General features: G+C 38.9%; 2 protein-coding genes across 19 annotated transcripts in view; one reads left to right on the top strand and one right to left on the bottom strand.

Annotated features, from left to right (window-relative positions):
* On the bottom strand, positions 1-22,581 carry KEL (Kell metallo-endopeptidase (Kell blood group)). Of its 8 annotated transcripts, none has more exons than XM_033516814.1 (19): positions 22,313-22,560; positions 22,003-22,155; positions 16,924-17,062; positions 15,368-15,571; positions 14,634-14,758; positions 13,562-13,708; positions 13,269-13,331; positions 12,128-12,316; positions 11,592-11,737; positions 10,221-10,365; positions 9,612-9,722; positions 8,487-8,585; positions 7,823-7,900; positions 7,264-7,367; positions 6,287-6,397; positions 4,176-4,243; positions 3,781-3,938; positions 2,859-2,951; positions 1-1,599 (listed from the first exon to the last, which is right to left on the bottom strand). In XM_033516814.1, the coding sequence occupies exons 2-19, from the start codon at positions 22,018-22,020 to the stop codon at positions 1,423-1,425; spliced, it is 2,175 nt and encodes a 724-aa protein (XP_033372705.1). In that variant the 5' UTR covers positions 22,021-22,155; positions 22,313-22,560; the 3' UTR covers positions 1-1,422. The 8 variants fall into 8 exon arrangements, with proteins under 8 accessions (XP_033372705.1, XP_033372701.1, XP_033372713.1 ...); XM_033516810.1 differs by having other exon boundaries at positions 22,252-22,560; XM_033516822.1 differs by having other exon boundaries at positions 12,128-12,202; positions 22,252-22,559.
* The window catches only part of LOC107208601 (taste receptor type 2 member 40-like), a 14,928-nt gene continuing 8,513 nt past the window's right edge, over positions 20,855-27,269 (top strand). For 6 of the 11 annotated variants that reach the window (XR_004498790.1, XR_004498787.1, XM_033516840.1 and 3 more), the window contains exons 1-2: positions 25,041-25,120; positions 25,763-25,832. The gene's annotated coding sequence lies outside the window, so the exon portion shown is untranslated. Of the gene's footprint in view, positions 21,587-25,040; positions 25,121-25,154; positions 25,833-27,269 lie in introns of those variants that run through there. The other 5 variants (XM_033516854.1, XM_033516844.1, XM_033516851.1 and 2 more) reach the window with 5 other exon arrangements.

The raw sequence follows: 27,269 nt of genomic DNA on the forward strand, positions 1-27,269 counted from the left end.
TTGCAAAGGATTTTTTTTCCAGAAGAAAACACTTTATTAATATTTTTGGTAATTAATGAAAACAAAATCATTGAACAGTCCATTCTTGGAGAACATTTTACTGTATTTGTCAGTACTTGAAAAGGATTAACACGGTTATTTTAAAATGCTTACATTGGTAAGAGATGTTTCCACTTGCCATCATCCACTTGCCATCATTCCACAAACAATCCCCAGGCAGACAATATACTAGGTAAAATAAAAATGTTCCCATAAACAAGAACAGTTTGAAGAGTATGCAAAAGGTATAAGTATTTTGTATACTTATTAATGTCAGTGAATTTTAGAACATTAGTATAAATTTTCTAATGATGAGAACTTGAAATAGCTGTAATTATTACATTGCCCATAAGAATGTACTTCAGGCACTTCTGCTATCCCAAATCATGTTGCTTCTTACTCTGCTTTTGGTCTAAAGCAAATTAATACCTAAAATTCGATTTCAAGTAGCAAGTAAAATCCTGTAACAGCTCTACTCCTCTGCTTGGATGGTAAATATTTACAAATGTAGGGACAGAACCAGGTTCAGAATCCAGAGAAGCTCTTGGAATTCCAGTAGTTCAACCTTGAGAAACTTCTAGAAACCTTTGTGACCGTCCCATACTGCATCTTTTACCATATCCTTAACCCTAGACACCAAAAAACAGAGGATCTTGTTGGAAAACAAAGAGAATCTGTTGTCAGCTCCTCAGTTACCCTCCCATTAATGGGGATGCTTTCCTCTTTCCTCTTATGTCTGAGTTTTGCTGATGAAAAAAAGAAGCAGAAGCAGAGCAGAGAAGGCCTTCAGTAAAGTTATTCATTATTAAGTCACTTAACTTTCACCCCACAAATTGTAGCCACTGAGTCTTTCCTGGCACCTGTCTCCATTTATTATCAAAAGAAGAGGATTCTTCCCTCTCTTGTAAGTTATGTGTGGTTTGCACAGTACCCCACAGGATTTCCCCAGGAGCTATTGTAAGATATGAACAAGTCTTACAGCTCCAGTTTATTGACTTGCCCTTTCAACAGGACTGTGAGGCTGCTGGAGCAGACAGGTAAATGTGCTCAACAGAGGGACTAATCATGTAACAGTCTTTCTGTTCACAACTACTCACAAGCTGTTGCCTACTAGAAACTGGCCGGTCACCTTGCTGCCCTAGGACTTGTCACACATCTGGGACAGAGCACTGAGAGCCTTGGAGGAGATCCTCTCCTTATGAGATCAGTTTGAGAATTTCCCTGCCATCAAATGCTGGGGAAAGGAGAGCAAGAAAAGGAAGGCAAAGGAGTGAATAAGAGCACTGTGTCACCCTAGAGGCCCTAGGAAGAAGGTCATTATTTTCATGTGTCAGGCCTTCCTCTCTCTGGGATCACATCTCTCTTCCTCCTCTTCCATGCACATTACCAGATGCGGCATTTGTTGTCTGGGTTCATTGGGGATCCACTGGGACATTGGAAGCTCTTGGAAAAGTCCTGGCTATTGCTGACAGGCCCAGAGACACGAAGTGGCAAGGGACTATGTGGATCTGTGTTCAGGGAGGACTGGAGCATCACTGGATCCTGGTGTCCACACATTGCCTGAAGGGAAGCAAAATAGAACAGTCAGTTTGGCTGAAAGTCCTCATGTGAACATGACTTACGGTTCATCATGCTTCTGCATGTGTCAGAGGGTGCTGGAGTAAACAAGGAAATGTGCATATGTGGCTAACAATAATGGTCAGATTTTCTTTGGATTGTTTTCCTTTTCCTTAAACTTCTCTGTCCCCATTTCATTCTCTGACAAGTCATCTGCACTTTTTCTATACTTCAAAGTCCAGTATACAGAAAATTTAGGCCACCCTGTCTGGGCTCTTGCAACCTTGGACTCTGTCTAAAAAAGTGGTAAAGATGTCTCAGTGCCTAGATTCAGCTTCTTAATTGAAATCAACAAGTGCTCATCAACAATGGAGAGCACTTATACAAAATCCCATCACTACTCTAAAGACTCAGGGGAGGATTATATGATTTTACTGGTGTTAAACTGGCAATCCAAGTCTTCATTCTCATGACTGCAGTGTTTTTTTTATCAACAAATGATGCAGTAGCTGCTATTTAGCCTCTAAAATGCAAATCTTGCTGCCAAGACCCAATAAGCTGTTTTTTCATGCACTGCTCTGACTTTAATAAACACACAAAACTTCTCACTTTGCACAATTACAATGACTTATAAGTGATTTTTTGAGCACAGAAATCCAACCATCTATCACAAGGAACTTGGCAGCACAGCTATGCATAGCTGCACAGTTTACTGCAGCTTCCCACAGAATCAGCAGACTATGGATGCATGTACTTCTAGTTCTTTATCTCTAAATAACATTTGAAACTCTTTTTTTCACTATCAGTCACTAAGAGTGACATGACATCCAGCTATTCATCATGACAGAAAGGGGGATGAGGGAAGGGAGGGACAGATACATGACTTTTACACTTATATTTCACTTTCCATTGCTCACAAAAATTTTAAGATTGAGTAATTTTTTTGCTTCTGTGAGCAGAGGCTGGCAATGAAGCCTGCTTTCCCTGACACAGCTGGTCTGCTATGACTTAATTTTGGTGGATTTCAGTGTTTTGTAAAATATATATTTGCAGACAGGACTTTTGTTTGCTTTGAGATCCATAACAGGTTAGGAGCTGTAAATACGAATTTTAGCTACTAAATAAGATTTTGTATCTCACAGAATCATTGATCATTTTCAGCTCTCTGAAGAGGGGGGAAGTGACTGAATATTGACAAAGACAAACTGTAAGAGTGTGGAAGAAATGGAGAGTGAAGACACATGATTAGACTCATTCATTACATGAGCAAAACTGAGGTAGAAAAGTTGATCGTGTGAAAGTCCAATCTTAGGTAAATCCTTCTCTTTGTGCTTTTTCAACCAATTCTTATAGGCCTGTAGAGAGATAAAATGGATAATTATAAATCTTCCTTAGACAGTACCACTAGCTCATATCTTCTGTTAATGAGATCTATCAATCTAATACATATTTAATAAATTAGCAAGTTTGCATCTCTCTCCTCATTCTGAGGCTCTCTGCTGATGGCCATGCTCTTAATAAATCTGAAGTGGGAGAATACAACGTAATTACTTTCCTTAACATTTCAGATGCTACTACTCAGATATTACCACACACATTTTCATAGGATTTAGTAATTATACTATGAAAGAATGAAAATTGTTTTGAAAACAAATCACAAATACTTGACTATAAATGAAATATATATGAAAATATTCCTGCCTCCCAATGTTCTTCATGAAAGAATGTAACAAATTCCATTTTAGACCTAGGGATCTCATACCACCCTCAGCAGTTAAACCCCTGAAGTACTGCATGAGAAAACAATTCTCTCTAAAGTACTGCTGAAAACATTGTTATGGAGTCATTTCACCACCACACAAAATTCTGTTTCATGTCTCAGCTTACTTCCTCAATTATAACATAAGCATATATACAATAGCATGCTTTTGTATGCATGATATCAACAGGGAAGTAAGGGTGGTGAAGGGGAGGAGTTGTCTTACAGGGACATATTGAGGCTATGAGCAAAGCTTTGTGAGGAACCTCTCTCTGGACTAACAGAGGACATGCTGGGGTCATATTTCACCAGCACAGGTGAGCAGGAAATCTGGAACTGGAGCAGGATGTGGTACAGGGGAGCAGAAGGGCAATCTTGTGTGTTATGCAGTGAGACTATGAGATTGTAGAAGTAAATCATGATACCTGGTAAGCGATGGCGACCCCTCCAGTGTCAGCTGTATTCTCCAACAGCGTGAAGGTGCCATTGACATTAAAGCTGTAACTTTCATACTGTTCAACCAAGCAGTCTATAGATCTTTGTAGTGCACTCCTGTTGCATGCAGGACAGCCCCCAGGCAACACTGTGGGGGGAAAAAAGCCCTAGAAGTGAAGCTATTTATGGCATTCACCTGTGTTCCTCATATTAAGCACCGATTCTTCCTAGAAGCCAGCATGGACAGAAATATGTTTTCCTTAAGTTCATCTACCTTAATAATATATTGATTATATTGATGTAAAGACTAGGATTTCAGATCCTCTAAGGGGAAGTACCGGTGGGACCTAGAAGAGTAAATGAAAACACCACAGCCAGTACGTACCATAACCATAGAATGAGTGAAGAATTTCATGTGCCATGAAGACCCCGATGGCTCCAAAATTCACAGCGCTGAAAAATAAAGATGAAAAGAGTGCTTTTGGAAAGCAAAAGAGGGCAGAGGAACATTCTTTGTAGCCTCTGAGCACAACTCTGTGCTCAACAGAAGCGTTCTGCTCTGGGACCACACCAAACCATTTTCTATGTATTGCCACTGAAGCGTGCAAAAGTGAAAATACAAGTGAAAATTATCCTTATGCTTAAAATTGTACTATGGGCTTATTTTAAAGTATTTCTCACTAATAAGCCACCATAACAATGAAGAGTCTATGAATGAAATTCTGCCTTTATGAGGTGTAATGTCAGGTGTTGTTATTGACACATGTTCTTTATTGAACCTCTACTGTCTGAACTGCTGCATAAACAGCAACTACAATGGTGACCATGCAAAAGCAGGATGTTTGGAGAAGCAATCTTGCAACTTTTGTCTAGTGAGAAAGGATACATAAAATTGGCAAGGCAAATTCAAATCATGGTGTTTTGACTGCAATTACTCTGGTCTAGCATTGGCAATCTTGCTACAAGCAAGATTGTCCTAGAAACCTCCAGTAGTTCTTTTCAAATGGAATTTCTATGGTTCTATGCAATGAATTTACAGATACTCTCACAAGGCAGAGAACATCAAAATGCATTTCCATTATATGAAATTATGGGCTTGTTCTTTCTTCCCATGCATTGATTAACACGGCTGAAGCATGAAATTTTCATTATTCCATCACTGGGAATTTTGTAGGAGCTCTATAGCTGATAATGTATAAATTTTACCCAGAGAAGCTGTGGATGCCCCACCCTTGGGAGTGTTCAGGGCCAGGTTGGATGGAGCTCTGAGCAACCTGATCTAGTGGAAGGTGTCCCTGCCCATGGCAGGGGGGTTGAACTAGATGATCTTTAAAGGTTCCTTCCAACCCAAACCTTTTCACAATTCTATGATTCCATAACAATTGTACTGCTTTCCTGAGTTCTTATTTTAAAAATTATCCTCACAGTCACCTGAATTGACTTTTACCAGTAAAGTTTAAAATCTGGAGCATCATCTGAGAAAATGCTATTATACCAACTCGCCAAAAGGTGATCAAGTTTTACTTAGCAGTCTACTCAACTGAGGTGACAGTGAGAAAAATGTACTTTACTAACACCAAATACAAAAGGAATAAGAAGGCACAGACACTTTTTCACAGTGAAAGAATATAGTCACAGACCATACCAATGGAAAAAAAAAATAAATTATTTTCTACTACTCTTTTGATATGTCCTTTTCTTCAAACTATAATAAATCAATTAAATACTGCAAGCACTAGAAGATCATCATCAAGAAAATAATCACTTTTAACTGAAACATGTTTCTTTTGAACTTCAGCCTCTTGTCACAATGTGAGCTTATTTTTCAGTACGATGGTATTAAGACAAGTATCTATCCACTACAGGCAAAAAGGACATAGAATTATATGTTTACAGTCAAGTGTTTGGAGTGCTTTTATTATCAGAAAAAATACTGCTTAAGAGGTCTGTTCTATATGATGAAAGAACAGAACCAGAGGAGTATGGTCTAGAGAAGTGTTGTTATTGCGAGGGAAAACTCAGAGTTAAAAATCTATTTACTTAGTAGAAAGGGTTTCTTAAAAAAAAAAAAGAGAGAAGAACTGTGATACATTTGAAAAATACTTCTGTCAAGAAGTTGCTGTGTGAGACTCCTATTTTCTCTGGGTTAGATTTCAGGAATCCTTGGAATTTAGAAAATGAGAGGCAAAGGTGAAATGTCTTCTTTACAGTTAACCTACACATGACTTCTGCCTCTTTGCTCTGGAGTAGTATTTTTGTATTAGTTCAGTTTCACCTAGATTCCGATTTTGCTTCAGCAGGTCAATGATTACTCTCTCTCAGAATGCATCAAGCAGTATCCAACTGGCTTTAGAGAAAGCTGCTCTTCCCCCCCTTTCCTGTGACTTTCTAGGATGCAGTAAGAAAAAGAAATTAAAGACAGCCTGCTAAGACTCCTCCTGGAAGCATAGTGCAGCCCAGGGAGCTTCAGCTTGCACCTCTGAAGCCCCTCCATACCTGGGAAACTCCATGTGGAAAAAAGGACTGCGGAACATTCCAGCTGGAAGGACCACCATGTGGTCTGTCATTGAATAGTATGAATGCACGCTCCAGGGGTGCACATGCCAGCTAGAAGCAAAACAAGAGAAATTAGAGAATGTATTATCCTTATCTCCATATCTCACACTTTGATCCTTTCCTTCACTGAGCTTGCAAAAACAGTTCAATTGTTCATACAGCACCAGCAAATTATGAAATTCACATTATCTAGCATTACAGATCTTACAAATCTTTGCTTGTTTACAGATGGTCAGAACTAATAGCTTAGTTTTCAAAGACATGAAGGGATTCTCCCTCACAGTTTCCCTGTCAAGTAAATTAGGATTAGTATCTTTTTTCGAAGTCCTGCATAGAATACTCTGCAGGAGGTGTAAGGAGGAGTCTGTATGTCAATGCTGCCTTCCTTCTGAAGCATCCTATGTCCTGCCTTTGAGGTGACTCCACCAGCATTCCTGTCATGACAGTGCTTTGCTCTTGGCTTTGTTAGGAAGTCCAGGAGAATCAGCTATCCCCCTTAATTAAGGGTGCATGGTCAAAAAAAGTGGGTTTTTTTAAGGGGTCTGGCGCTCTCTTCACAATGATGGGGTACTTTGGTAGCATTGCTCAGGCTCCATGCAAGAAAGGTTGCCAGATTCAAGGTTTCTTTAAAGCAGGATGCAGAGATGAAGACTTGCAGCAACATTCAGACCTGGCAAATCCACAGTCAAAGGTACTGAATCCAATTCTGCTCACTGGCCCTCACCTACCCTTCCTCCTTTTCCACGGTAAAAGAGAGATATAGACATACAGTTTTCACAGTTCTGAGTGACCTGCTCTAACTAATCCTGCATTGAGCAGGACGATTGGACTAGGTGATCTCCACAGATTCCTTCCAACCTTAGCTGGTTCACAAGTATGTGATTCTCTTGTACTTTTCAGATCACTATCTGACTTACTTTTTCTGTGGGTAATGCTGAAGGAGCTTCAGGTAGGAATTTTCCCTCAGTACTTTCAAACAAGCCACCACATTGAGGAAAAAAGTATCTTCATTTATCTCCAGCTGAGGGGAGAGACAGGGAATGTGACTGTCACAGGGCATAAGCAAGGAATTAATTGAACAATTGAGAAAAGGAAAAAATGAGAAAAAGAAAAGTCACAAGGATCAAAAAAGGGTTAATCAAAAGAGAAACCAATGGGATACTTGTGGTTTTTTTTCTCTCTCAGTTCTAAAGACCTTCAATTTAAGATATGACAGGAATGTTATCTGAAGGCCAAACAGAATATACGAACAGGTAAAAAATTACTTCTATCAGGCCAGCCACTCTAAATAGGAGACAGTATAGGTAACAATACAGAAGAACAGATAAAGATTCTCTGGTCCCATATGTTCCCAAAAAATGAGAAATAGGAAATGTGCTCCAGAGGTTGTAGCCTCTTTTGTAAGCAAACAGGATAGCAGTTGATACAGGTAAACTGCCAGTAATGAGGCAGGCATGTTTACATTATATAGCTCACATTCTGGTATTCCAGGTTCACTTTGTCAGTCTGGAGTATGTGAGCTGGATAACCAATCTCCACTTGTAGTTTGGATACCTAAAATAATAACAAACAAACATAAATTGATCCTATTGATCAATAGGAGGCCTTACATTCTGCAAATCCTTTACAAGGCTATTTCTAACCAATGTAAGCATGTGAGTCAGCCCTTCAAAAGGACAACCACTTTGTTTCAAGAAGACATCTTGTCCTGCTTCTCTGCTTTCTCAGCTCTCTGGAGAGAGGCCTAATTGTTCTATTGTTCTATTTGTTTCTAAGTGTTCTAATTGTTCTATTCTTTTTCTTTGTATTGCCTTCTGCCATTCAGCTTTTTAGCTTTTAACATTCCTAGATGTATAAAATTGAATTGTATTTCAAAAAAAATAATTCAGAGTATTCATGGACAGACAAAAACAGACTCTCTGTGCCTACATATCAGTGTATGTAGCCATGCATGCTGGCACTTACAAAACCTCCAGTAGGTTTTTTCACTTTCAATTTTTAGTATGAATATGACATCTATTTAAGATTGTGTGCCTGTAGAAGCAGTTAGGACTACGTAAAGGTGCAGGTCTCTTCCATTCCTTCTCCAAAGGCTTCCAGGGAAAGGAAGTCCTCAGTAATTTCTGCCTTCTGCACGCACCAAGGCTTTAGCATTTTGGCGAGTCTGTTCATCCATCCACTCCACCTGATCGAGGCGGTCACAGAGGGCATCTTGGATCACAGAGAACATCTGCTCAGCCTGCCATGGAGAAAAGAAGACATGGTCACAACTGCACAAAAACATTGCTCACTCTTAGCTACCATCTTCCCATGTTCTAGCAATTCAATCACAGGATAACTGGGGAAAAATTCCGTTTTTTGTGTGTGTGATGAAAAATATTTCAGTTTCTACAGTGATTTAGTCTTCAAGTTATTTGGCATCCAGTTTTTCCTCACATGGCTCACCATTCTCTCCCACATACCTTTTCATCTGGCCTCTCACAGTAAGTAGGAGGGAGACAATTCCTTCTCATTCAATAATGAATAATTTCCCTCTTCTTGAACAAAATGAAAATTCAGTACCCACAAGTATTTCTTGCTGGTGTCTCCCTTTCCAAAATTATGGCAATCTGAGTCAACCCTTCTCAAAATTATGTTTTATTCATTAATATTTATGCTTCACTACATGTAGTCTTGGTTCTCTCATTAGCTTCTCTTGGTGTTATTTACTCTTGTCACCTTATAAACTTCCAACTCTTTGCTAAAACTGGTGCTACACTAACTTTGCTCGAAAGAAAAAGGAACTCTGACCATCACAGGAGGAAAGAAAAAGAAATCTTTTCCACACTACAGGTAGGTCTTCTTTTTACTGTGGATCTACGCAGAATTTTTTCATATGATTGCTTAGTGTCATTGCAATTGAAAATCTTATTGAGATATATCACATTGGTGATGGATACTGTTAACACTAACTGCTATTCCAGGGAGCACACAGAGATTGCATGCATTTCTAGGGATGTCATAGCTATTGGTGCTGCACATATGACTTTTCTAACAGTTGAGACAAAGATAATAGCTGGTATTTAGCAATGATTATTCTAGAATGACACCAATGTCTTATTCTGACATATTCCCAAAAAAGGAGGGGAAGTGCATTAGCAGAGGAAAAAAAGGTAGGAAACCTACAGATGATTTTGCTGCCTTGGTGTAGTCTTAAGATCTCATGTCAGAAAAAGAAAGAGGTGAAACTGAACTCTGCTTGAGGGTTAAGATGATGAATACCTACAAATTTCTTGGTCTGCTCAGGAAAAATTTCTTGCACAATCATCTTTCCTAGAACTGGGTCAAAGAAAGAGCTGGTATCACTCAAGCACTTCCTCCAGCGTTCAGCTGGGATCTGTAGGAACAAAGAAGTAGAGACACATGAGAGTGAGGACAAAGAACTAGGAAATCAGCAAAATTATACGTAGAAGTGTGGACAGTAGCACTGTCTAAAAATTACATCAGTGAATCAGTAATGTAGTTCTATTTAAGCTACTGCAGTAAACATTTCTAGTAAAACATTTATTTCCTTATGATTTACTCCACTTACTTTACTTCAAGATGTAGATTTGTATGTTAGCAGAGAAAAAGCCATAGAAGAAAGGTGACCATCTATATATTTTTCCCTACTCCATGATACAGTACGCTCAGCTCTCTAAACTTTTGAGTGTCATGTCTACTCACACATTTCTTTTGAGAAAAAAGAAGCACTTAATGACCATGGGAGAGTAGTTTTTCTCCCCAAATCTAAGAAACTCCATCCATCTAAGCAATCAAGAGAACTTTCAGAAGGCACCACCTACAGTGTTCAGCTGTTGGAGAGGCTGAGGAAGCTGATAGAAGGCTAACTCACCATTCTAGATCCCATTTTTCCATAAAGGATCTTATACAGCTCCAGGCGTGCATCTTGGAATTGACTGTCAAGGGCTGGGGAGAGATTCCCAACCAGACAAACAATCATATAAATGTGAAGGACCCTGTGGACAGAAGATTGAAGGCTGGTCACCACAAACACAGAAGCGAGGCACGTGTCAGAGGAGTAACTTAAGGTAGAGAAATCCTAGGAACCTGAACAATGACAACAAAGTACTTTGAATGTAATACAACTGGGGCTATCAAAGGAGAGTGATTGACATGAGTCAACTAAAGAAACTCCCCAAAACACTGCAGAGACTCATGGGTAACTCCCTGCTGGGGCACAGGATTCTTTCTGGGAAGTTGGAGAAGGATAATTTTTAGGACTGGGCGAAACATAGAATATTATGGGAGGTCTTTGATATTACATAAGATTTATGATGGCATGTTTATGGGAAGGATCAAAGGCAGGGAAAGGGAAAGATCATAGTGGACTGGGAGGATGTATATGGGAAAATGGAGAGGAAAGCCAGTGAGAGAGAACGGTTGAATGTCAACTTGTGCTTGACAGGGTGTCTGCCTGACTGAGCCCTGCACATGGTAACCAGCATAACAGGAGGTAATATCCTCCTATCTTATTAAATGCTATTGTTAACTAACATTATGCTCCCTGTGTGTGAAGATGGAACTGAATGCTGGAGAGATGACAAGTCTGAGAGTTGACTACTGGAGGGACTTTGGATCCAGCTAGCTTCTGGAGAGAGCAGCAGTCTGAGAGCTGGCTATTGGAAATACTAGTGGTTGGGAGCAGCTACTGAAGAGACTGATAGTATAGGTGTATTTGTAACAGGAAGATGCCAGAGTACCAGCAACCCAAGTAGAGCTGCAAGACTCAGGGGCTCATCTATTCATGTGATATATCCAAGTGAATGCCAGGAGATCTTGGCCAGCTTCTTGACAAATTGAATACCTAAAATCAGCTACTGGAGTGAGTCACATATTTCACTAGTATAGACCAATCCTGATCATCTGCAGCTGAGGAATAGGATCAGTCTGGGTTCATGTTGGTACAAGTGCTATGGGTGGATAGGTGCCAGTCAAGACACTGTGTTCCTTCTCTGTGTGACACACATAAACATATTATTTTATACATGTGTCCATACATGGTGTATGCATATGCAAACCTATTGGGAATATATGCTAAGCCATAGCACTGGCCAAACCTGTGGATATAAAGCCACAGCAGCCTTGCAATTGTTAAGACTACCGGATTCAGCAGCCTCTAACACAGCAACCTCTAAACTTCTGGTATTTGAAGAAAATATTTCTTGGGGTATGAACAATTGCAACCATAGATATTGACTCTTACCTTCCCTTGTGCCACTTCTCAATGAGCTGTGACATGTTGCTTAAGTAATCCATGTCATGCACTGCAATTGGCTGAGAGAGGTTCATCGGCACAGATTGAAAGACAGCCTTGAGACACGCCAGCCAGTCAATAGCAGGTGCCTTTTCCTGCAAGTAAAACAAAGCTTAGATGCTGAGCTATGAATCTAAACTGGCTCACAAGAAATAACAGGGAAACAAAGATAGTCTTCAGAATACTGTTAAGAGATACTTTCAACAAATTAAATTGTTTTTATAATGTACATCTTGAAGAGAAGAATTTAATTTTTTTTAAAGGGAATTAGGACTGGGGAGGGGAGAGAGTTGTGGGCCTGATAAAACTCTGTCAGTTAAAGACCATAAGTTACTGGGTTATTTAAAGCTCACAGGCTCTAAGTGTAATTTTCAAGACAATGGCATTTGAACACAGAGCCTCATATCTCTTTTGATCTGGATCTTCAGAATGAAGATATGAATGTCACATGTAACTGTGTTACTCAAGCTTTAAGGCATGGATACCTGTAGCTCCCTAATGGTAGTGCGAAAGAACAGCATCCCCCTCTGCTGTCTTTTCTGCAGTGGAGTTACAAATTTCTGGAGGTTAGAGATGAAGGACAAGGTCAGGGAAAAGGAATCAGGGGGACCATCCTCTGTCCTTCCAAGTAGGACCCCCAGTTTCTTCAAATATGAAAGATACACACGGAGAACCTGCAATACAGAGCATATGACCAATGGAAGGTACATGACTGAAATTAGTCACTCCATCCATACATCCATTCATCCACCCTGACTGTATAAACTTCAGTCTTTCAAAACTACTGCAGACCCACTCCATCTCTAAAACTGTCTTCTTGCTGCAACATCCTTATGTAATTATTCTTGTAGAATACACTTGCCAAGTACAGCTCCTCTCTCAATGAGGAACACTGAATTCCCAAAAGATTATTTTTCTCACAGCACACAATTACTTCAAACACTAGAATAACTTTAGAGATGTTGTCCTGCCATCTCTGGTGTCAGAGCAGAGAAATTCAGTGATATAATAAGCCAGAAATGTAACGGAGAGAAAATGTCAACTTCTTGTTTCTATTTTCATGAATTTTCAGAGGAATGCTTGTGGTGGCTCAGGGTTTTTTTTGAGAACTTTTCTGAAAGACTCAGATTGAGAAACTGACATAACTCAGTTTCTATGAAGTTCAGAAATCACAAAGTTCATTTTGTTACAATGGCCGAAAGTCAAAAAATTGTTCTCCCAACATATGTTCAAGCACTTTAAAATAAGCTTAAAAATGATAGCTACTCCTCTCTACAATACACAAATTTTGTTATAAAGCCTTATTTTGGACAAAAACATTTTTTAAAAAGTATTCATTCAAGGCAAAACCTAAAAGGAAGCCCAGGTTCAGACTACTTTGCAAACAGAAATTTAAATTATAACATTAGGTTTCTACACTATAAGTTTTAAACCTGGTATCTAAAATGGGTTACATGTTAAAATCTATCCTTTGGAAAAGGTGAGTTTAGTAAAGAATTCTTTCTGTAGGCATTTTCAGAGGTCACTGACCGTAACCCATGGAAACACTCTGAACCAGGAGACAATTCAAGGAGATCCCTGCATCAAATAGCTATTTTTACCTTTCTTCAGCCTCTGATATGTTACCTCAAGATAATTTTTCTCTTTGAATTCACTCTCAAGTGGAATATCAAACTCAGGATGGTCAATCTGCAAAAAGGAATAAAGGAAAAACTTACTATTTTTCAGAAACAATGCAAATGTGAGGATATTTTGGTAATTTCTGTATCATGGAATTTAAAATGCTATAAACTTGCTTTTAATTTTGGAAAATGTTTGCTAAGTTCTTCAGAGGAGGACACAGGCTTAACTTGATCAAGCCTTGCTGACTCTTTACTTACAGTGCTTCCTTGATAATGCACTTTCTTTAGGACACTCACCTGAATAATATTGGTCTTGGGGTCAAAAGGACTAGGTCCCACATGGACTCTAAAAAATGGAAAGGTGCTGTATCTGCTCATGAGAATCTGAAGAGTTTCATTAAAATCTTTTGTTTCCCCCACACCTGTCTTATGCCATCCACCAACCTAGAGAAAGACAGAAATGCTGCAACTGAGAAAAAAACTGGTTGGAACAGTATTTACAATTTTTTTTTTAATTTCTTTTTTTTTACACCTATAAGCTCCATCATTCTGATAAAAAAAGCACCAAGGGAAACTCGTGAAGTGCTCTACATACCCTGCTGGCTTTAAAATGACCTGACACTTTCCTTTAAGCAAAGCAATGAACTGCAAAATGACACAAGGAAAATGAATTGTAATTAGCAACAGAGTAAGGTGTGCAGGAAAAAATGCTGGATAAGCAGGAGACAGGAAAATAGGTCTCATTTTTCTAAAGCCATCCCAAAGGACAAACACTGTAATCAGTGATTACAGGTCCCACCTCCCCGACAAGCAGATTCACAGGTGGGCCTGTAGTCACTGTTCCTTTTTCTGGAAGGTTCTACATCCTCTTCTGACACAGGGCATAAATGCTCTTTGCTGGAAGAAAGATGTCCTGCCCTCCCTGGCACCAAGAGGAGTTTCCCAGAATGGAAAGAGAAGGATTTTCTCCTTTAAACAAGATGTCCTGGAAGCCTTGACTACTGAATGATCATCTGGTTTTAGACACAACAATTTCACCCATTTGCAAGATGTTCCCCAATCTGTGAGTCAGATCATACTGAACCAAACTTCTGAGATTAAACACGAACCCTCTTTGCAGACTTGTTTTTTTCCCATCCTTAATATATAAGTTTATAAGGAGAGATTCAGGTAGCTGATGTCAGAAAATCAGTTCTTGAAACACCATTTAAAGCTAGATTTATCACTTAGCAGTTGTGTTGTGAACCATGACAAGGGTCAGGTTCTAGAAAAGTTACATTATGTAAGACTATATGACCCCATCTGCCCACTTTTCTTCTCCCTGCAGGAATTCTCTTCCTGAGGGAGAGGAAATAGCACAAACATTCACCTGATTTAGGAAGTCCTTCAATGGTTGAGCTCCTTGGGATTCTATTCGTTCAGTATCCATGCAGGAACGATAAAATTGCATTGCTTTCTCCTTGGCTGAGCCTCTTACCCCAGATTGTGGACTTTCTGAGGAAAAAGGTAGATTTAAAATTTTCAATAAAAGCAATAAAAAACATAAGTTGGGACAGTATTAGAGCAGAGAACAGTTTTAAGAAAATACTGTGCTTTGATCCAGAACATTCTAACAAATACATCCACATTTCCCACAGTGATCCAAAGCAAGGGACCGACAAGTGCCATGACTCTTCCTGAGGCCAAATATGTGAATTTCTTTGCATGGGAAAAGGAGCACAACAGGAAGTAGGTGCATATCTAGGCTTCAGTCCCCCTCGGAGACAGGACACATCACCAGAGTGCACATTCAGACTAGCGCAGCAACAATGTCCTACTTTGACAAGGTAACAGGAAAATGGTTTGGGTAACAGGAAAATGGGTTGGGTTGCTGTCAGAATTTTAAAGCGTGACTTTCATCTGTTACACTTGGCAAGAGAAACTGTTTAAAATGCATCTACTGTAACATGACATGCTCAAAAAATAAATCTGTACTTGTAATGATAGGAGAACGAAGAGAGAGGACTTAGTCCCTGTTAGGAATGACTGTGCTCTCAGTTACTACTATTGCCAGCTCTGACTGAGGCAGATGCAAAAGGTAACACAGCAATCATCTGTCCCTACCTAAAAGCCTTTTCAGGATCAACAGGTTTTCTTCCAACAACACATCAAATACATTTAGTGATTCTTCTCTGGTTCTGCTTGACTGTTTGCCTTCCCATCTGCCACAGGCATATTTGTAGAAGTTCTCACAGGGGTTTACAGTGTCATTCCTAGAATTCAGAAGTCTTTCCAACAGTGCAAGATCTGACTCAGCATCACAGGATCCTGAAGAGGAAGTAAATAAGATACAACTGAGAAGTGAGAGTGGAGAGTGAGAATAACCCCAAACAAAAATCTTTTAGGGGATATTTACCCCAATAGACTATTTTGGTACAAGCTCCTTTGCATGCAGTGTTGAATTCCTTGTAAGGTATTGCTGAATATGGAGGAAGTGTGTTCTCTCTTTCACATCCCAAGAAGATGTCCTCTCTTTGTACTATCTAGGCAGCCATAGGTTGGATTACTCTGCCTTCTCAGCATCTTTCATCTGAATCAGCCAAATTTGGCCACATGATAAACAAGAAGCAACTGATGGTGTCAATACATGATGGAAGAGAAGGACATAGCAAAGAGAAAGTAACAGGCTAAGATTAAAACATGTTTTTTTCAAGCATGAGAAATATTTCTCAGCAATGACATTTGTCAAAAGAGAATAAGGACATTCTAGAATATCTTGTTTTAATCTATAATTTTCTTTTTTTAAACTGTTTCAAATCACTACGTATACGTTGTCATTTTAGTTCAGTATCTCATATCAACATCAGATTAGATCAATTATTTACTGAAATAATCCACCTGTAAATCAAGGTAAGATTTCCTGTAATACGGTTTCAAAGTTGACATAGGAGAAGGTAGGCAGAGTGGAAATGGACTAAATCTAAACAGTTTTTCCTTGGTCTCTGCAGTGAACCATCTCCAACATGTAACAACAGCTGAAGAAAAAAGCTACATAAAGATTCAACAGTGCTTATTTTGGGGCAGGAAATGTCTGTGTCTACCAGTATAAATGCACCTTCTGTATTGAGATTTCTTATATGCAGAGACATTCACATGGACCATTCTTCAGATAGTTCTTTAGCAAATTTGGAAGGCAAATTAATGTTTCTGGTCTATACTCAACAGCTTCTACATTAGCAAGAAACTCTAACTTTTGCTTTTACTCTATGACTGCACTGATCTATGGTAGAAAACCAGGACTAGACTTAAGTCAGAGATAGAAAGGCAAAGGAAGAGCTTCAAGTCTCATATTCAGTTCAGTTTCTTGACTACAGAGAGAGCAGAACACATTGATGAGCTATGAGACTATATAATGCTGTTCTCCCCCAAAATTGGGCTGAGGCATATTAAATCACAAGCAGGGGAGGACAGATGTGGAGGACCTCCCCCCACTGTGACTCAAGGAAGAGGGAGAAAAATGTACCTTTTTGACAAAAGGTGTTATGATTCCTGGAGATTCTGAAAGTCTGGTTCTTAATACTGATGTTAAGCTTAAAACACAGTGGAGACAGGTAAGAGAGAAAAGGATCTTAAAAATGGGGTGGATGAGGAAGAATGGAAAAAGATATCTCATATTATACCTAGAGCACAAGTCATCATGAGGTAGGTGATAAGCAATGTAAAGCCAAGGAGAGTACTGAGAAGTGCACATAGAAGTAGGCTTTTCCCCTGAAGGCATCGTTCTTTCTCTGCACCTGTTCTCAGCTCCTGGTCACAGGTCTGAAGAGACAGAAAAAATGAAGAAAGAAAAATTCTTATTAAGGTTAGCACTAATAACATACTCCATTTCCCACCTAATCTACTAGACAACCATTCACAAGACTAGTGCCAAAACATCAATAGTCATCCAAATCATCTACATGACTGTACTCCCACGGGCTTTCTCACTTTCTTCATTCCCCTGGTTTTTCTGATACTTCCTGAAGATATCAAAGCCTTTTTGAGTCTATAAAGCTAATAATAGGATGGCTAGGACTGATGGATCTTTATTCTGCCAGTCTGGCAATCTAAGCACTAATTTCAGAACTCTCCTCAAGAAATAAAGTACTGCAACCTAAGCCCTCTAGTCCAATTCAGGTGAAAAAAAAGATTTTTTTCTATTCTGCAAACTGGAGTAAGCTGTAAATCGCTGAGAAGATCTTAGATAGAGACAGGTTCTATCTCCCTTAAATTTAGCTTTGTTCATAATCTAGGTGTGTCTTTTTAGTCCGTGGAACAGGCTAGGGACCTAATGAGTACACCTTCTGTTTTAGTTATCTGTTTTAGGATAAGCTGAAGCATTCTCTGGAGTTATTTGTCCTTTTCTCTGTTGGCTGCAAAGGAAGCTAGATGATATCATAGGATACACCCCTAATATCTAGTAGTTAGATAAGATGGCATTAGGTAGGATATAGTTAGGTAAGATGGCATTTTCTCTTCTGCATATTTTGATGTACATAAGACTGGAAAACAGCAGTTTATGAAAGAACAGACACAGGAATGCATGCTGGTAATATATGAGGAAAGGGAAAGAATAGAAAAAAAATGAAAAGTGGAATGACAGAATAAGAGTATACAGTAAGAAAAGGGAGGCAGATGGGAGAAAAAAACAAGATAATGGAAAACCTCAGCTGTAGCAAACAAGGAAAAAAGTGACAGCCGATGGAAGTGCTCCTGGGAGAATCCTACATGTCACTGTCAGGGCCTGGTCTGTACTGTCCCCACAGGCTCCAGTTTGTCTCCCTGTTCTATCCTGGTGCTTTGAAAAAAGAAATCTCTTCTTGAGAAACCTTATCAGGACTTGGAATTCTTTGAGAAAAGGCAAGAAGGAGCCTTAGTGCACGTGACCACTTCTTCGCTTGGCCATTTGCAGCTCTCCTGTGTAGTCTCCATCTGAGCTCTGCTGCAATGGCAGCCATGCCTTTGTCTGGAATGGCATCCCATCCATCTGGATCCTGACCATCACCTACATTCTGATTCTGCAGGTTTGCTCTTGGACCTGCCTCCTCACAAGGAACTCACCTGGCACTCTACACTCTTGTTTGACCCTGGGCACTGTCACCAGGCCTACCTCACAGCCCTCATGTCCATACTGGGGGCCTTGCTCCTTAAGTCATTGCTTCTTGCCTGCCTTCTCATGACTCTCAGATCACAGATTGTCATCTCTCTTCTGCCTTTGCTGCTCCCTTAGATGCAGCACACTTGGTATGTGTGTTATTTGCCACAAAACTAGGAAACACAGATCTTGACAAAAATCACAAGAAATGGAGCAAAATCCTACAGGAATGAATTATGTCACAGTATATGTCCCTTCATCTAAGGAAACATTAAGGAAATCAATGAGTCTGCTGTTAATCACCTGGACTAATATAGTATGTACAACTTCTGCACAAAAACATTAACACAAAACAAAAATAAGTGATAAAAAGCCAGACCTCATAATTTTATAATCTTTCAAACGTGCATTTTATTCAATCTTGAATAAAACCCTCTGAAAGGTTTACTCAGCTCCTGGAGATTACTAACAAGAGCTGAGTGCCTAATGCTTTTCTCCTTTAAAATCCTATTCTTCTAACTTCTTCAGGCAGGATACAGAATAACCGAATGAAGAGCAAGTGACATACAAGTGACTAGAAGATACAGAACATGATCATACTGGCAAAGTACAGTGTACAAACTATAGAGGAGGAAATCCAAATTCCTTTCATAGCTGTAGCAAAACACTTGTTTTACTCCTAGAGTAAGACAGTAAGTGTCACAACAGTATGGCAGGGAAGTGAGGGAAAGAAAGTTAGCTTAGCTGATAAATGAAATAGAAAAACTACTCTTTGGCATGCAAGCCTTCATCTCTCACCATTTAGGAAAGAGTGAATGATTTACATTCACAGTTCTTCTGACTTCTCTGTTGCAATAAACTTCTAGTTTTTCACAAGGAAAACCTGGCCTATTCCTACCATGAAATAGTAAGAATTTTCCAATTATTTGGTTTAATGTTACCAGAAGATATCTGTGTCTCTCTTGAGTAACAAATGGCATGACTGTGGAGATACTAACAAGAAACTGGTATTTCAAGCTGTCGGTGCAATTTCTTATAAATTTTTGGTTAACAGTCAGCCTATTTCAGGCCTACACGATGTTTATTTTGAAATGCAAAATGCATCAAATAATGGATTTTAAAAAATTTCTAAGAGAAACAGCACTGCCCACCTCAAATCTCCATTTTGAAACAACTAGAGAAGTACCTGGCTGAGAGCAGCACGCCCAAAATAATAACATAGCACAAAAGAAATGACAGGGGAGTGGAAATTGGTTGTGGGCCTCTATGTAGAAACTGGATTATGGTCTGTGTTATGTGAACCATAAGCATAAAAATTGTTTTTCAAACACTTCAATTTCCATAATAATTGCCTTTCTAAATTTGCCACTGCAACTGGGGTAGGATTTGAGAGAAATTGTGGACCTACATAAAGAGAGAAAAAAGAAGAGGGCAGGCATATTTAGTTCTCCTTTATGTCTTTTTCATGACAACAGCTTAAACAATTCTAGACAGACTAATACCTGTTTTTTCAGTACTCTTACACAAACACTGACCAAGGCAAAATCCCTGTCAGATTCTTGATCTAGAATGAACTTCACTTTTATTAATCCACAATGGATTAAGTGGTTCATAGGCACTAAAATACAGACCCCTCCCTAAGCCATTGATTCTTGGCCAAGGCAGAGTGTAGATTTAACTAGATGGACCCAGAGGTGGCATACCAAGACTTTCAGGGCACAGGGTGCAGGAACCTTACATAGCTTACAGGAAGCAGAACTTTCTTGTGGTATGTTTTGAGACATTGCTTCACCCAGCATGCTCCATATAAAGATACAAGTGAATGGTTTGAACAAGCCAGTGGAAAAGGATGAAAAGACTTAAACCTCTGACAGGGTTTTTCCTTATAGGTCTCATTTATGAGTGAGAAGAATTAGCAGTATTAGCATAAAGGTGAGTGAAATTTCCAGTATAGTTGCAGTTCTTTCATGGCAAGTGCTCAAATTTAAATGGCTTCACTAGAGCTAAGTGAGAACAAATGGCTGTAAAATTATTGAAAGATTAATTCTAACAGTTGTAAATTATAAAAATTTGTAACTTTAAATTAATGTATTATATTTATAATCTGATTCAAATGCAAGCATGACTTAGAATAGCAGAATCATGACAAATACTGTTATCACTAAAGCAAGAACTGTTTGGTATAACTAAATCAGCCAAAGAATTTGATTTTCCTTCAGCATCTCCCTCATTCTGTTTGTCAGCTGTTCCTGAGTTCTGAAAGGAGGTTGAAGTTAATCTGCCTGCTTCTTCCTCACCTTGAATTTTCACAGTGTTTCGAGCTATTACAGAAAAAGAAGCATCTAACTTTCATGAAAATAAATTAAAATAAAGGGATCAAAGGAGGAGAGAACTGTAGTTTTTTTAATACCTATTTATGAGATAATTTAGAAGCATTATTTTCAGCTAGTAGATTATTCATGAATTACTGACTTTGGCTGTTACCCAAATCATGTTTATCACATTACTCACATGGATGGCATATTTTCAGACTAATGCCCCAATATCACAAAAACCTTCATTTTCTTAAATTTATCTTTTGTCAGCAAATTATTTAAGCACATAAATTGAGCTCATTAAATGCCATTTGAGAAACATTTTAGCCTGTGTTTGAAATAGAGTACCTGCTCACATGAAATATGAAACAGAAAGGTTGCTGAATTATATTCTGGAGTACTAAAATTGTAAAACAAAACCATCAACAACAACTAAAATTATGATTATGGTTTTATCTTCATCACACAGAAATTTGGGAACGGATATACAAAACAAACATTTCTGCAAATTATTCAACTATAAAAAAGCAGGCAAGATAAAGATAAGTGACCATTTGTATTACAGCCACAGTCACACTGAACAGATCTCAATGTAAGAACACATACACATTTCAGTGTTTGTATTATTTAGTAACATAGAACACTACACTTATCTCTGTTGCCCTTGAATGTTTTGTACTTTTTAGCAACCTTGAGCTAACAGTTCAGTTCAGTGCAATTTTTCTGTAAACATGCAATTAAGACTTTGCTAGCTATTTATATAAGACATCAAAGCAGAAAAAGGACACCATGCTACAGGGGAAGCAATTAGGCTCACCATGTCATTCTCACATTCCCAAAACTATGCCTTGTTTATCCACAACTATCTGTGAGGGGGAAACTTCACATTTCTGTGTAAGTACTTTTTTATAATACCTTGCTGAAAAAATGGAGATAGAATAAAGGATGTCATTATTTATTATTATTATTGTTATTGTTATTATTGTTGTTGTTGTTTTGGTGTTGGTGGTGTTGGTATCATTATTACTACTACTAATAGTTTTATTGCTACTATTATTACTTGTTGGTCGGTGCTTCAAACAGTTCTCAGAACGTCCATAAGGGTGACCAACAGGAAGGGCAAGAACCCTTGAATCATCGCACCATATCCCAAATCATTAATTCCGAGACCTTTCTGGATACAAACTGTCAAAACCTCAACTGTCCCAGTCCCCCAAGGCAATAAGCAGTGTAGCTATGAAAGGGGAAGGAAAAGAGAGGTGTGCAGTGAAGGTCCCTCAGCAGACTGCAAGACAGACCCATTTCCTTACCTGTGGAAGAGTGCTCATGCTTGTCACCGAGCAGGCTTTGCTCCTGCAGCTACCACAGCTGTGGACTCTGTTTACTTAGCTGCTATCAGTCTTCTGTGCCCACACACTCTGCTAAGTTCAGAGACAATCTCATCTTCCCAGCTTGACTGTTTGCTGTGGGGAGGAGAAGTGAGAGGAAAAGCTCAGAGACAAACACTCTTAAAGAAAATGGGAGGGAAGGAAATGGTGTTTCTGCAACTCTCCACCCACCTTCTTAACACCTCTACTTCTCATAAAAGGATTTATTTTCCCGTCTGTGTCTGTGACCCACCTGCCTTTCTGTCTCTTGGAGCTCCACCAAATCTTTTTGAACAGAAGTATGTGATTCTCTATCTCCCTCAGCCTCTTCTCAGCTATTTGCTGTTTCTTTTCTCTCCAGCAGCCTCACTAGCCTGCCCACCCAACAAGCCTGTTTTGGTCTGATATTCTCCCTTCCACTGGCCTGTTTCAACCTGCTGCTGCCTTGGGGCCCGGAGGCTTCTGCCTATTACTAGATAGCGTGGGCTACGCATCCTAGCGCTCCTCCTCCCACGAGGAAAGGCCAGGCTGCTGACTTGCTTCTTGCTCTCTCTCTCTCATCTGCACCCTAGTGTCCATTCAAGGGCTGAACACATCTGACTCTCTCTTTCCCACTAAGAGGCATAGAAAAAAAATAAAATAATTAATTAGTGATTCTATTTGCATTTGTTCGTTGCTTCTCAGGAGATGGCCAGCCTGTGTGTCTTTGCTTATTTAAGGAGGCATAATGGGAAGATTTGGGAAGGAGGTTGCTCTGCTTTGAGGACTGGAAACCTGGATTACTTCTCTGAGACATTAAAAACTGAGTAGGAGAGGGAGGCATTGGGATTTGAGACCTTCTCAAGTGGCAGCTGTGAGCTGAGAGAGGTAGAGGGGACCAGCTTGGTGTCGGCTTCCAAAGTGCTTGAAACAAGCAGAATACCAGATCGGGACTGTTTGCCTCCCCAGGTTGCAAGTCTCTGAGGGGAATATGATATCTTGGTTCACTAGTCTGAAGATAATTTGGGATCTTCTCAGTTGTTCAGAGCTCCTATCAACCTGATTTTTCCCTATTTCTGTAGTGCTTGCATACTTTAACACTCTGCTATCACAACAGATTTCTTATATGGCTGAAACCAGTTACTTATTCCCAGTTGTTTTTAGCATTCAAGTAACTGGTAGCTATATATTTCTATATTTACCAAATAGTTCTAAATACAGTTTAAAAAGTCCTTGCGTACTGACAAAAAGGTCCCTACTGACCTTTCTTTCCTTTCAGCGTCTCACTTCTCTTCACCTTAACATCAGAATCAATTTTGCAAATACTTCTCGCAAAAATTGATTGAGATTGGACTTAATGAAAGTAACAAAAGAGTCTTTTGTTACCCACAATTGAGATGTTACTGTGAAGATACCTTTGTAAACTATCTGGACAAATTTGTTCATGACAATATCCAGTTTATTTATCTGGCTTAACTGTATCTGAACTCTTTCACCTTCATCATTAGAGCATCTAACAGCTCCCAAGCTTTATGTAATGAAGTAAATTTTACTTCTCTTTTCTCTATGAACAAGATCAAAGAATTAAAATTTACCTGGCCAAGGTATTTATTACCTTTTTTTATTATAAAATGGTTATGATAATTTTGAACACAATGTAATTAAAATTAAGGCAAGTAATAAAACCTTGGCTGAAGTATTCATTTTTAAAATTACACTTGAGGAGACAAAAAAAACTTTTGGTCAGTATACTGGGAGGATATAATTTACATTAATGTGGTTTCATATACCAATATCTTTTAAACAGACACTCTCATCTCCTCTCGATTAAATGAAATGTTACCACATAATTTGGCAAAACATTACATTGATATTGCCACAAGACTTGGATTGCCCCACACATGCTAGCTAGAAATTACTTAAATGTGTATGTAGAGATGATTTTTACCAGACCTTGTAAACTCATCAGGACACATCCTGAAAAGTAGATTGATCACAACTTCATTTCAAGAGTGCATGGGATGTTTCACGAAAGGAAACCTGAGAAACACCTCTCATTTTCAATGAAGAGCACAGCTCTTTGAATTAGGACATGTTTCAATGTGCTGTGATGCTGAGAAAGCTGCCTTGCAAGATCTAGTGTGGTGGTGACTATTTCTTTTCCAAAGGCATTACATACAATAGTAACATTATATGTTGGATCTAATAAACATTATTGTTGGATTCTGTAATTCAGTAGGAAAGTTGAGCTGTTATGGAGAAAATTAAGTTGTTAAAACTTTTTTTTATTCCAAAATTTGTGTATCTCTTTGGAAACAGTGTGAATTTATTTAACATAGGTGCTGCCTCTGTGACTGTGGTCTGAGATACCCAGGTATAGGACATATTTTATCTGAACTTATATGATCCACACTTCAGAAAAATCTGTTCAGCTGTGGTTATTTGATGTTGCAAAGTAATTCAGACACTGTAGTTATGTGTGTTTTCAAGCAGAGTTTCTTGCCTCTGTCAGTGTAAGGACAGAGCATATTTGCATCTGGTAGCAATAAGGCGGCAAAGCATATCTTACATTTTCCACATCACCAATTGGATATGGAAATTTATTTCAGATTATATGCCACAGGACAATGGCACTTTCTGTCTAAAAGTGACAGTGTGTATATATATTTAAGACTTAAAAAGTTCTGCCTTGGAGGGGATTGCATGATGGCATTGTAAGCACTCTTATGGGGTTTTGAATATACAACCTGTAGAGCTGTGGGCATCCTGAGAGCTGAATCCATGAAGTATTCACGTATACATTAAAATTGTGCTGTTGTTTTTCCTGCTGGCATGTAGATTTCTTTGAAGACACTTTTATCACCAATAGAAAGCAAAGACAAAAAGTTTCCCTGTAATTTTTTTCTAATTACAGAAGCAGGAAGAGGGGCTTGCAGGAGGGAGGGAGGGCAGGGAGGGAGAAGACGTCACAAGTAATCCTTATCAACTCATTCCCTTCTTATCTTTAAGGCACATATGACAGCTCTGCTCCCTTGAGTCCACAAATTAGTAAGAGAACCTCTGGCTTTTTTCTCTGTGACAGGTACTTTCTCTTCTCTAAACGGCGCATTAGGTTCTTCCAAATCTAACACTGATCAGCACATTGAAAAAAATATAATGTTTGACATGCCTTCCAGCTGTTACACATAAAAACGTTTAACAGCAATTATCTTTTAGATACATCTTAGAATTAAATAGACACATGATTCAAAGAAATATGAATGTATTAAGTGTGTTGACATGCATTTGACAGATGTTGTTGCAAGTATTTCTTATGGTAATTTTAAAAGGTTAGTATTTCAAATGGCTTGGAATCAAAAGCAGATTTCAGCAAATTATTTTCCTAATATCTGTCCTGAAGTGAAATTTAATTTTGACTTTGATCTTCTACATTGTGTGAATAGTAAATTCCACTGCAACAATTTGGTAGAGTGAAGTTTTGCTTCACAGATTGATATTCCATCTTCAAGCTTCCAAAATATAGATGTATCACAGACTGCACAAAATATTGCTCTTTTAAAAAAAGCCCTAGAAAAGCATGGTGAGGCAATGTTAATGTCACTGGCATCTTGAAAACTTCTGTGAAAAGGCTATTACTTACAAAGAGACTGCACTTAGGTTTTAAAAAAAGCTTGTTTAACTCAAGCTCTTCTATCTCAAATGGTCCCTGATGGTACTACCACAGAGCAGTGTGACTTCTGGATTAAATCAACATGAAAGAAGATCTCCTTTACATGAAAGACTATCTGCTAAAGGTTAGTAATAATTTTGGTAACCATCAAAAGCACGAATGTGGTCTGCAAAGATCACAACACTGTAGCACTTGTTCCTTCACTAAAGGAGCTCAGAAAACTGGAGGCAGTTCAGCCTGAGAGCCATAATATTCCATTGTAGATTGGAGGACTGATGACAGGATAAATTCAGTGTAAACAGCCTGTAACAGGAGCTGTCAGTAAGGGATCTAGCAGAGTGTTCTAACTGCCCCACAGGTGAAGAGAGCGATCCTTCTGGGGCAAAAGTGCTCTCAGACACTCAGTCACATGTGCAGATGGCAACTTTTCACCTTTTTATCCACCAAAAACTTGCTCTCTCATCTAGCATCAGTCCATCAGTACACAAACTCAAAGACTCACAGAATGCCTTGGTTGGAATGGACCTTTTGAAAATCATCCAGTTCAACCATCCCACCATGGTGAGGTTGTTTAATCTCTGTCCAGGCCTTGAACACTTCTAGTGAGGAGGCATCAACCACTTCTCTGGGCAACCTGTTCTTCCAGCTTTCTGGGACATCTTTATTCATGAAAAAAAGGACAGAAAAGTCATTGTTACTTCTAACCACCACCACCACCTTAGGTTCAGAGGAGACAGGAAGAAGAGGAGAGATCAAAGTTTGTAAACACAGATTAGCTCCATGTGTGGCAATTCAGTTACCTGGATGTATTTGTTAAAGATGATGGGGAAAAATTGAGGAATATCCTGACTTGCAAGAGTACTTCAAATTAAAGATTTATCAGTCCATCCATAAGGAAGACTATAATCAAACCTGGGATCCAAGTGGATAGAATGGATACAAGATATTTGGACTGGGAGGTAGACAGGAAGGGTATCCTTGACGACAGGAAAAAGGTGTTGGTTTCAGGTGTAGAAAAGGAAAGTCTGAGAATGAGGGCTAGGAGAGTAGAGAAGATTAGGCAAGAGAGACAGAAAAAGTAGTGAAAATAAGAATGGCAGAAAGCACAAAAGTAAAAATTAAAAAACAATTTATTTTTCCCTGTCCTACATGAATGTACATGAGTTTCCCTGGTCATAACCCTAACCTACATGAATGCCTTCTGTTATTGTCTGTGTTTCCTTAATATCTCGTTTGTTGCTTCATTGGGCACAACCTCTAAGAATAAATAGCAGAATATCACTTCAGGCTATTGTTAAAGAATTTGTAGGGGTTTTTGTAGTTACTGTACTAGTGAGAACTTGATGTCTTTTCTCAGCAACAGGGTAAAAACTGATATTAAAAAAAAGATTTTTGTGGTTGTATATCTTTTTAAGCATTCAGACATTCACTGTGAAACTGTTCCAAAACACCCATGAGGCATAGTTTTCCATTCAGAAAAGCAAGTCCTAGCCTCTAAAGCATATATTTAACATCAAGGAGAGCAAAAAAGAATAAAAGAATAATCCCTGAATAACACACA

The sequence above is a fragment of the Parus major genome, chromosome 1 (genome assembly GCF_001522545.3).
Source record: "Parus major isolate Abel chromosome 1, Parus_major1.1, whole genome shotgun sequence".
NCBI classification, from domain to species: domain Eukaryota; kingdom Metazoa; phylum Chordata; class Aves; order Passeriformes; family Paridae; genus Parus; species Parus major.

Coding starts and splice junctions, on each gene's coding strand:
- KEL (XM_033516814.1), bottom strand. Junction 7,368..7,822: donor TGAACCTGGAATACCAGAAT/GTGAGCTATATA, acceptor CTCTCCCCTCAG/CTGGAGATAAATGAAGATAC. Junction 1,600..2,858: donor TCTACCTCAGTTTTGCTCAT/GTAATGAATGAG, acceptor GCTTCCCTTCAG/GCAATGTGTGGACACCAGGA.